This window comes from Lagopus leucura, unplaced genomic scaffold (assembly GCF_019238085.1).
Source record: "Lagopus leucura isolate 7727_CA_CO unplaced genomic scaffold, USGS_WTPT01 Super-Scaffold_100050, whole genome shotgun sequence".
NCBI lineage: Eukaryota > Metazoa > Chordata > Aves > Galliformes > Phasianidae > Lagopus > Lagopus leucura.
In genome coordinates this window covers 2292146-2303534 of record NW_024962296.1, presented here as the reverse complement: position 1 = coordinate 2303534, position 11389 = coordinate 2292146, and the positions used below count along the sequence as shown (strand labels likewise).

Below are 11389 nucleotides of genomic sequence, written 5' to 3'. Positions count from 1 at the left end.
GGGGGGGGCCGGCTGGGCGCGGCGCTTCGGGGATCCCCGCTTTGCTCCGCCCCCCTCCCCCGGGGGCCGGCAGGTCGGAGGCGGGCGATGGAAGGACCGACCCCCCCCCTCCGTCCCGCCTCGGGCCCGGCCCGTGAGCGCGCGTCCCCGGGGGTTGTCCGCGGGTATCTCTGAGCATCCCCGGGGGAGGGGACGGGGGAGGCGGCGGGGGACAGACTGAGAGAGCGGCGGGGACCGGGAGGGGACGGGCTCCATGCAGGGCGCTGCCCCGCTCTCCGCTGGGGGCACGTAGAAAAGTGGGGCGCAGGCGAGGGGTGCGGGGGCCATGCCGGGCTATGTACAGGGCTGCCGCTCAGCCGCTCGGCTCGCTGGGGGCCTCGGCGAGGGCGGCGGCGTCCCCGGCCCCGTTACACGTGTCAGCGGCCGGGCTGGCGGTGGGCGGCGTGGCGGGGGTCAGGGGGGCCGCGGCGTCCGTGGTGGCGGTGGCGGCGGTGGCGGTGGTGGCGGCGGTGGTTGCAGGGGCCGACTCCGTCTGCTCGGGTGCCCGCAGCCGCTTCATGAGCGTGGTCACTCGCACGGCTTTCTGCGAGGGCGAGTGGGCGTCAGGACCCCCGGGGGGAGACTGAGGCACGGGGCTGCGCCCACCCACCTTCCACTTGGCCCTGGCGAAGTTCTTCTCGATCTGAGCGCAGACGCCGTCCTTAATGTTCTTGTCGGAGGCAGCGTTGCCAGAGATCCTGGGGGCGGTAAGGGGGTGGTGAGCGGCCCCTACCGCCCTCCCTGGGCCCCCCGCTGCTCCTGCAGCCCCTCACCATTCGTGGGAGATGGCCTCCTCCGCCGTGATCCGCTGGTCCTGCTCCACCTCCATCAGCCGTGTCACCAGTTCCTTGGCTGGGGTCAGGAGGGTCAGCGCAGGCGGGACACACAGGGAGCCCGTGTCCCCCCTGCCCCCCCTCAAGTACTACGGCTCACCCGCCTGCGAGATGTCATCCCAGTAGGGGGGGGTCGAACTCGTAGTCCCCGGCCAGGATTTTGCGGAAGAGGTTCTTGTCGTGGTTCTCGTAGTCATCCTCATCCGCCTCCTCGTAGAAGGGGGGGTTCCCCGAGAGGCTGTGGGGTGTGTGCTCAGTGTTCCCCCACAGCCCAGAGCCCCCCCAACCCCATCTCCAACCCCACACTCACAGGATGTACATGATGACACCAATGGCCCAGCAGTCCACCGGCCGCCCGTACCGCTGCCGCCCCACCACCTCCGGAGCTACAGAACACAGGATGGTGGAAGTGGGGGACCAGTCCCGCTCTGGGGTCTCCAGACACCATTTCCCTCACTGGGAAACCCATCTCCCTGCTCCTCCAGGGTGGCTGTGCATGGTGTGCCCCAACAGGTCACCCATGAGCAGCGGGAGGGACCCAGTATGGGTACTTCTGATGATGGGGAGCAGGAGGAACCCTTTGGGAAGAATCAGGATGGGTGCCTGGGGCGATGAAGAGCAGGAGGGACCCGCTGTGAGCATCCACAATTGCTCCTCTGTGTGATGGTAAGTGGGAATAACCCACCAGGGACGCCCAGGAACCCACAGAGAGCAGTCATCAGCAGAGCGGGGGCCCAACAGGGGCCCTCCGGATTGGTCCCTGGGGTGATGAGGAGCAGAAGGGACCCCCAGGGTGCAGCCAGCATCAGCTGCAGGGTGATGGGAATGGGAGAGAACTGCCAGGAGCACCCAGGATGGGTCCCTGAGTGATGGAAACTCATCAGGAGCACCAATGTTCACCGGCAAGGGACCTGCCACGACACTGACCCTGGAGACAGGCAGTCTGTGCCCCCCCTGCCCCCTCTCTGTGCCCGCCCAGCTCGCCCTCACCCAGGTACTCAGGGGTGCCGCAGGGCTCCTTGATGAGACCATTCTCCAGCTTGGCCAGGTGGAAGTCACTGATGACGATCTTGGAGTTCTTCAGGCGGTTGTAGTACACCAGGTTCTCCAGCTGCCAGATGAGGGAACGTGAGCGTGGTGAGGCTGCGCCGGCACCCATAGGTGCCTGTGCCCACCAGGGACCCTGAGCGCCCACCTTGAGGTTCCTGTGAACGATCTTGAGAGAGTGCAGATATGCGACAGCCTCCAGCACCTGCCGGATGACGTTGCTGGTGTCCTTCTCCGAGTAGTAGCCCTGGTCCAGGATCCAGTCGAAAACCTCCCGGCCCGTGGCCCTGCCGGTGCCGAGAGCAGGCTGCGGTGGCCCCGCGGCACAGCGCCCACCCACCGCCCCACGCCATGCTTACAGCTCCAGGAAGATGAAGTACTCCTTGCGCGTGATGTAGACGTCCACCAGCTGCAGGATGTTGGGGTGCTTCACCCTGTAGCGTCCACGGGACGGTGGTGGCAGTGGGTGGATGGATGGGAGCTGCCCACTGACTCGCTGGGACCAACCCAAGAAGACCCACCCCATTCCCCCCCACAACCCCCCCGGCCTTGGCACTCACATTTTCAGGATGATGATCTCATTTTTGGCAGCCTTCCGCACCTTGCGCCCGTCCCGCTTCAAGAACTTCTTGCAGGTGTACAGCTTCCCTGATGTCTTCTCCTTTGCCCGGAAGATTTCGCAGAACTCCTCCCTGCAAGGAATCAGCAAGGGATAAGCAAAGCATTAGGAAAGTGTGGGGGGGAGGGGGGTAAAGAAAAAGCCCCTTCCCCACAACAGGGCCACATGGGCTCCCGGAGCATCCTGTGGGATGGCCCCTGTCCCTGCACAGAGCTCACGGCCGGATGGATGCTGCAGAACCATCAATACTGAGCTGCACAGCAGCATGCCTCCACACTACTGTAACGCCGCATTCGGGAAGGCAGGAGGTGAGAGAACTTCCCCAGAGCCCCTTCCTCCGCCACAGCCAGAGCAGACGGTCCTGCTTTCGGGAGGTGCACCGGGGAGCCGCGATTTTGAGGAACTGCTGCAATCCCAGCAGATATTTGGGAGGGAAGAGGGAGGGTTAACCGCAGGCGCCAGGCTGCGGCGAGCAGCAGCAGCGGCGGAGAACCTCGGCACCGGCAGCAATTCTGTGCTCAGAGCAGACGGCAAAGCCCTCCTGGAATCAGCACTCGTTGCAGGGAACGCACCCCAGCCCTGAAGGCACCGAGCTCCCCAACTGGTGCAGGGTAGGGGTCCCCGTGGGCACTCCCGGGGCCGGGCAGGGACGCACTCACGTTTTGATGACCTGGCCCAGGTCATATCTGTCGGTCACCTCGGACGGTTGGTTGTAGTCTTTCTTGTCCCCCAGTGTCACGCAGCCAAACGGCATCGCAGGGCCCGGTGCTGCAGAGGCAGAGGAGCCATGAGAGCCTGGCCCCGCTGCCTGCACCTGTCCCTCCCGAGCAGCGTAAAACCTGACGGAGTGCAGCCCATCCCCATGGCTTCTGGCCACTCTGCCCCACCAGCCTGCTTTGCAGCTCAGTAACGAATTTATTCCAGAGGCAGAGCTCACCGGGCAGTGTGGCAAGTGGAGCAGGTCCTGTTCCTCAGCCCCGTTTTGCCCTGTGGTGACACTTCTTCAGCTCGAGCATTGCCAGCTGCGTGCTGTTACCCTGTCCTTTGGGGACGGTGACAGCCCTCTGCCTTCCTGACAGGAACCCTCCAACCCCAGACCCTTCTTGGGAGCTTGCTGGCAAAAAAAAACTGTTCCCAGAAAGTAATTTTTTTTTCCTTTTTCCCATCCTTTTCTGGGAAGAAGTTTTAACGGATGTTATTTTCTGATGCTCCAGGAAGAGAAGAGCTCCATGGCCCCGCTCAGCCTGAGTGGGACATCCAGCGGGATGCTGGTCTGGTGCCGGAGGCACCCATCACCCCCAGCTCCCAGGATGACAAGCCATGCCGTGCCGCACCGCACCGTGCAGGCAGCACCTGCCAGCCCGGTGCCGGTGGCAGGATGGCGGAGCGGGATGCAGGAGCCGGCGCGGCGGGTACCCAAGCTCTGAGCCTGTTGCTATGGCGATGGGAGCTGAAGATGCAGAAAGCGGCACATCCTGCGGCGGGGGCAGGGACGGGCAGCACCCGACCTGCTGTGCTGCGCAGCCCCGGCGCTACCGCGCCGGCCCCGGATGGGTGCCCTGTCTGTGGCACCATGTGCGGGCACCAGGATGATCCCTGGGGCGGGTGACCCGATGGGGGTGTGAGGACAGCGAGGCAGGGGCATGGGGATGCTCCTTCATGTGCTCGCTGTCTCCATCCAGCCCTGCCTGCAGGATGGGAGCCCCTCGCTGCGCAGCACCAGGGCACCAGCCCGTGCCAGACGAGAGCAGGCAGCCCCATCCCGCACGGAGTGCGCCCACTCCCAAAAGAGAAGCAAAGCACCCACGGGTGCAGGAGAACTCACCCCCAAGCTATAGACCTGCTGAAGCTTCCCTGCCTTCCCTGGGCTCATCCCAACAGGGAACATGCCCTGCCTGGCTGCTCCGAGCATCCCTGTGCCATACGACGCCAGCTGTGCCATGCCACTGACCCGAGGCAAGGGGACTAGGGCTGTTCCCGCAGCCAGTGGCCGACTGGGAGGGCTGGGATGAGAGCTGCCGGCGTGCTGCCAGGATAAGCCATGCAGGGACCCAATGGGATGACAGATAGGGATCTGATTGCTGCCTCTGTGAGCGCTTGGCTGACCTGTGTCCATCCCAGCAGTTCCCGCTGGCTGAGCAGGTGCCGCTGAGCACCATCCCCTGCCCCGGCTGGCTCAGGGGTCAGCATCCCCGGGATGTCCCGCAGGTGAGCGCACCCGGCTGAGAGCTGGGCACAGTAGGGAGGCTGGGTGCCGCGCTGGCAACCGCACACAGCTGCCCCCCCCCCCCCCCCCCTTCTGAAGCAGCTAATTTGGGAGCAGAAGCAACAGCGGGTGTAAGACAATAGCGGGAGGTGGGTGGCCGGGTGCGGACGGGATGACGCAGCCGTGCAGCCCTCGCCAGCATCCCCCCCAGCACCCCGGAGCCCGGCTCTGCCTCACGGCTCGGGGACCCCCGGCTGCAGCACAGCCAGCATCACCTGCAGCCCCGCTCCCACCTGCAGCCCCCGGCCGTGCTGCCAGAAGGTCCCCGCTGCAACCCGCACCCCACGGGAGCGCTGGACCAGAGGGAAGCGTACCCAAATGTCCACAGTGCAGGTGGCAGCGGAGCGGAGGGGCTACGGGAGCCCACAGCGCTGCACCCAAACGGAGTTCCTGGGGTTGGAACAGAGCCGGGGCCGGGGGGTTCCCACAACCCGGTGCCCCCCCAACCAGGGGGCATCTGCCTAGGGGCGAGCTGGGGGCTGCCGCAGCGGGGAGCGCGCAGGGAGGGATGCAAATCTTGTCGGAGAGTGATGGAATGGGGCGGGAGTGTGGTGTGATGCGATGGGACGGGACGGGACGAGGCGGCACGGGATGCGATGGGATGAGTGAGATGGACGAGATGGAACGGGGTTGGGACGGGACGGCAGCTCGGCGCCCGCCGGGGTCGGGGAAGGCGGCAGCGGGGGGCGGCACGGGGCAGCCGTCGGGGCGCACACGGACACGGCATGGGGGGGACGAGGCAGGGACACGGAGGGGCAGCCCCGGGCCGACACGTGGCGAACCCCAGCGACGCCCCCGGCCCGGCCCAGCGGCCCCGCGCCCTGGGGACGGCACGGCTCAGCCCGGCTCGGTTCGGCATCCCCCCCGGGGCCGTCCCGCCGCGCTCACCTCTCGCCTCTCCGACAGCAACGGGGGGCGCGGCCCGGGGCCGCCGCTCGGGGGGAGCCGCGCGGTGCCGGGCGGTGCGGAGCGGTGCGGAGCCGAGCCGAACCGAGCCGAGCACCGCCGTCGCTCCGTCGCGGCGCGGCCCCGCGCGCCTGGCGCGGCAATTGGGGGGGGGGGGGGGGGGGGGGGCACCGCCGGGCCCCGCCCCTCCAACGGTGGGATCCCCCCGCCCCCTCCCGTGACGTCACCCCAAACTTTGCGCCCCGCCTCCTCCTGGCGCGGGTGCCGCCACCCACGGCAATGGGGCGCGTGGCATCACCGCCGGCATCTGTGACACCGCGAGGGGTGGGGGGACACGGGGACACCTGCGGGGATGGAGCAACGGGACAGCGGCGGCTCCCGGAGTGCCGTGTGCGGCGGGCACGGGGTGCGGTGACATTGGGATGGGATGGGATGGGACGTAACAGGATAGAACATAACATGGGTTGGAATGGGGTGGAAGGGGTGAGGTGGATGAGATGGTTGGGATGGGATGGATAGGATGGAATGTGAAAGGACTGGTCAGAATAGGACAGGTTAGAGGCGGTACGATGGGCTGAGATGGGTTGGATGGAATGGGTGCGACGGGATCAGATGGGATGGGATGATGTGGGTGGGATGGGACAGGATGGGGTGGGATGGATCAGAATGGGATGGGATGGTTTGGATGGGACAAGACAGGACAGTTTGGAGGAGATAGAATGGATCAGGATAGATAGGATGGCATTGGTGTGATGGGGTGGATAGTATGGGTTGGGATGATTGGAATGGGGCTGATAGGATGGATGGGATGGGACTGGATGGATGAGGTAGGATGGGGTGGCATGATGGGATGAATGGTATGGCTGGGATGCAATGAATAGGATGGGTCAGGACAGGATTTGATAGGACAGTTTGGAGGAGATCGGATGGAATGGCATGGGTTAGATGGAATGGGATGGATGAGGTTGGACAGGATGGGATGGATGGGATGGGGTAGGATAAGATAAAATAGAATAGGACAGCACAAGGTGGGATGGATTAACCAGAATAAAGATGGATGGGATGGAATGAGATGGAATAGGAAGAGCACAACCCTGTTGGAGCTGGGCACTTTCCCTCGGGCTCCAACCCTCTGGCTGCAGGCCAGGGGCATCGCTCACTGCCAGAAGTGGCAAGAGAGGGGTGATGGCCTCTCAACAGCACGAGCCCTCTCAAAGCCCTTCGCTCTGCCCATAGTTCAGGCATGGAGTGCAGGGAGGGCCATGACTGCTTACAGACCTCTGCTGAGTCCCAGAGCCCCCACAGCCCCGGCCTCACTGCGACATGAACCACATAATTAACAGCACGTGAGCCCGGGGGAATTAGCAGAGCGCCGTAGATTGAGCTTCTAATCAAGAGTTTAATCACACAGCCTGGAAGCAGCGCACGGCTCTGTTATTAATCTTTGCCCACCCGGGAACTCGGAGTGTAACTCACAATTACTCAGCAGCACCCGCTCCTCTCTGGGCTGCCCCACGGCTGCTCGCCGGGCGAGGAGCAGAACGGTGCTGTGGCAGCACTGTGCCTGCAGCAAAATGGCCCCACGGAGCCCCCGGCCCTCCTCTGCCTGGGCTCCCAGCCCTCCCAGCACCTTGCTGTGCGGTGATGGGCTCTGCTGGGCTCTTGTGCCTGCTGCGAGTCCTGTTCTGCTGCCCTGACGACTTGCATCCCAGGGTTCAGAAGGAATGGGATGTCTCCATTCTGTTTGAACAGTCCTGGCTGACAGGAGGTGTCCCCTGAGACTGGAAAAAGGCAAATGTCACTGCCACGTATAAGAAAGGGAGGAAGGAGCACCCAGGGAACTCCAGGCCGGCAAGCCTGATCTGTGTGCCTGGGAAGGTCATGGAGCAGATCCTGGATGACACACTGAGGCTCATGAGTGACGACCAGGTGACCCCAAGCAGCCGGCACGGCTTTGCCGAGGGCAGATGGTGCCTGACCTGCCTGGTGGCCTTCTGTGATGGAGTGACAGCACTGGGGGACAATGGAAGGGCGACTGATGTCACCTACCTGAAGCTGTGCAAGGCCTTTGACGTGATCCTGCACTGCATCCCTATCTCTAATTTGGAGAGCAATTTGAAGGGTGAATTATTTGGTGGATAAAGAGTTGATTGGATGTCCTCAGTGAGAGAGTTGTGCTCAGTGGCTCTGTGTCCAGGTGATGAGTGCTGTCAGGGATTCCTCTTGGGACCAGTGTTCTTTAACATCATTATCAATTACATGGACAGTGGGATTGAGTGCACCTCAGCACTGAGCTGAGTGCTGCAGCTGATAGAACAGAAGTGATGTCATCCACATGGCTCGAGAAGTGGGCACAAGAGAACCTAATGAGATTCAACAAGGGCAAGGTGCTGTACTCTGGGCTGGGGGCAATCCTAGATGTGAGCACAGGGAGAAGAACTTGAGAGCAGCCCTGCAGAGAAGGACGTGGGTGTGCTGGTGGACGAGAAGCTGCACACGAGCCAGCAGTGTGTGCTCATAGCCCAGAGGGCCAACAGCATCCTGGGCTGCATCAGCAGCAGGGGGCAGCAGGCAGGGAGGGGATTGTTCCACCTCTGCTTTGCCCTCATGAGGCCCCACCTGGAGCACTGCATCCAGGCCTGGGGGCCACAGTAAAGGAGGGCTGTGGGGCTGTTAGAGCGGGGCCAGAGGAGGCCACGAAGATGCTCAGCAGGCTGGAGCACCTCTCCTATGGAGACAGGCTGAGGAAGATGGGGGTGATCAGCATGGAGAAGAGAAGGCTCCAGGGAGACCTCACTGTGACCTTCCAGTACTTGAGGGGAGCTTTCACCTAGGAGGGAGAATGACTTCTTACAGGGTCTGACAGCGATAGAACAAGGGGGAATGGCTTTAAACTAAAAGAGGGAAGGTTAGGCAAGATGTTAGGGATGTTAGGGTAAATTCTTTTCTCAGAGGGCAATGAAGCAATGGCTCAGTCCAGAGCTGTGGGTGCCATCCCTGGAGGTGTCCCAGGCCATGGAGGGGCCCTGGGCAGCCCGAGCTGGGGAGCAGCCAGACCATGGCAGGGATGGGGTTAGAGCTCTATGATCTCTAAGGTCCCCTCCAACCTAAGCCATTCCATACCACCACCCCATGCACCCTCCATCCGTCCCACCATCCCTCAGTAACCCCACAGGTGGCAGCTCCATCTCCACCCAGATCCCTGTGGGACCTGTCAGTGGTGGGATGCTGGGCTGGGGTCCCACGGCAGCCTCCTGCACCCCACACACACGGGTAGGGGACGGGGGATGCAGCGTGCCCATGACTCAAGTGCCACGCAGCACCGCATCCCTGCATGCTTGCCATCGCCATGGCAACCGGCAGGCAATCAGCAGTAATTGCGCTGCATGTCAGCCTGGCACGGGGGCCAAATAAAGCCCATCCTCTCCATTTAGCGGGACAGGAAAGAAATAGGGGCAGCAGCTGCCACCCCACTGCTCTTTCTTGGTGGCATGGCCAGCAGCAGCAGGGAGTTGTGGAGATGGTCCCTGCTGGGGCACGGGGAGCTGGCTGCTATCTCCAGCAGGACTGAGCCCTGCCCTCCCTGGTCCGCAAGGGTGAGGAGGATTTTAGGGCAGCAGGAGCTCTGATTCTGCAGGGAGGATGTCCTCAATATGGTGTTGGACCAGGGGCCTTACACACTGGCTGATGGTGGGGTGGGCTCTGAGCCGCCAGCGGGACAATGTGGTGGTCTTCTGTGATGGAGTGATGGCTTTGGTAGACAGAGGAAGGACAACTGATGTCGTCTACCTGGGCTTGTGCAAGGCCTTTGAGACGGTCCTGCACTATATCCTTAACTCTAAGTTGGACAGGGATGGATTTGAAGGCTGGACTATTCAACAGATAAAGAACTGGTTGGCCGGAGCCAGAAGGCTGTGGTCAATGGCTCTATGTCCAGGTACAGGCTGGTAGCAAGTGCTGTCCCCCAGGGTTTCTCTTGGGACAACTCTTCTTCAACACCTTTATCAACAACACAGACAGCGGGATCGAGTGCACGCTCAGCACGCCTGCGGATGGCACCAAGCTGAGCGGCGCAGCTGATACACCCAGCTTGGATGGGGCCCTGGGCAGCCTGATCTGGTAGGGGGCAGCCAGCCCTCAGCAGGGAGTTGGAACTGGATCCTCTCCAACCTGAGCCATTCTATGACTGTATGAGCTGCTGGGAAGGGAGCTCTGCAGGGTGCAGGCAGCCCACTGGCCAGCACGCTGTTTGCAGGCCCCACGAGCACAGCTAGCTCTGCACCTGGCGCCGTGCCGCCGTGCTGCTGCTCCCAAGCATTGGAGCAGAGGCTACAAACAGCCCTTCCCCACCTGCTGTCTGCTGCCATCTCTTGCAGGGCAGGGTGACGCTCAAGAATTGCCACCAGCACGAGGCGTGCGCATCATTGCAGCCAGCAAACGCCACCCTAGCACGTCACCCTGGCACTGCCACCTCCCCTGCAGGGCAGCAGGGCTGCATCCCGCTGCCTGTATGCCTGCGGCCCCGTGTGCAGCCTTAGAGATGGCTCCGATTTTAATAATTAATCCCTGCTAACGACAGCACTTTCCCCAAATAAAACATTTAAACTGCTGCGTGTGCAAGGCGTGCTGCCGCAGCGGGACACCCAGGGGCTGTGCTGCAGCCTGGCGGATGGGCATGGGGAGGCAAGCTGCCACCCTGGGGAAACTGAGGCAGCGCTGCTGGGAGACGGGGCTAAAAATACATTGCTGAAAGCAGCTGGTGCAGGTGTGAGGTGCGGGGGAGAGATGGACAGCTTCTCTAATAGGAGCTGACGTGGCCCCGGGCTCCGGTGCTGCCTCATGAGCAGCTGGGGGGGTTGGCTCCTGCTGGAGCTGGCTGCGGGGTAAGAGTGGGGGCATGTGCTCTGCGGGGTGTCACTGCTGTCCCCTCCTGGGCCGTGTGTGCCCTGCTCTGCCACAGACTGAGAGCACCCCATGGGGATGGATGCACACGCTCCCTGGCTGTAACCAGTGAGTTTTGCTTCCTAAATGGGCTGGTTAACCGCAGGTTCAAGGGCGTTCGGGGGAGGAAATGCACTCCATCAATATGAAAAAAGCGTTGGTTATGAAAACTCTGGCTCTGAAGTAGCTGCCTGGTGCTGGGAAAGGATGCCCCATTGAGCAGGGCTGGGGCACCGCTTGTGCAGGAGCACCCAAAGCCCTCAGGGTGCAATGAGGGGAGGTTGGCAATGTCACTACCAGGTCCCCAAGCAGGGTGGGCAGTGGTGCCCCAAACCTGGTGGTGCCAGAACCGCTGTTCCCCGTGCCCATGTCCCTGTGATGCCAGGGGCTGCATGTCCCCATGCCCATGTTGCTGTGATGCCAGGTGCACCATGTCCCCACATCCACGTGCCAGGTCCTGCCCGCACCTGAGCGCATCCCTGCTGCGTGTCCCAGGGCAGCAGCTGCCAGGGCAGTGTTTTACTACAAAAGACAGCATGGAATTTTGCATCCAGTGTCCCCTCCACCACCTGCTCAATAGCACGAGGATGGGGCTACGATGGGTTTTTAGAACAATCCTTTCAATCAGTGCTGGCATTGCCTCACAGAATCACAGAATGGCTCGGGTTGGAAGGGACCTCAAGGATCACGAATCTCCAGCCCCCCAGGTGCCCAGGTCCCCCACTGAGTGTGCCCCAG

General features: G+C 62.7%; 1 protein-coding gene across 1 annotated transcript; it reads right to left on the bottom strand.

The window, feature by feature from the left end:
- Positions 1 to 352: 352 nt before the first annotated feature.
- CAMKV (CaM kinase like vesicle associated) lies at positions 353 to 3325 on the bottom strand. The gene is given in 11 exon segments (XM_042885469.1): positions 353 to 583; positions 650 to 737; positions 813 to 891; positions 973 to 1003; positions 1005 to 1110; positions 1183 to 1258; positions 1863 to 1983; positions 2068 to 2206; positions 2279 to 2353; positions 2480 to 2611; positions 3198 to 3325. Coding segments are annotated over 11 exon segments (1173 nt in total). The 5' UTR covers positions 3293 to 3325.
- Positions 3326 to 11389: the final 8064 nt, after the last annotated feature.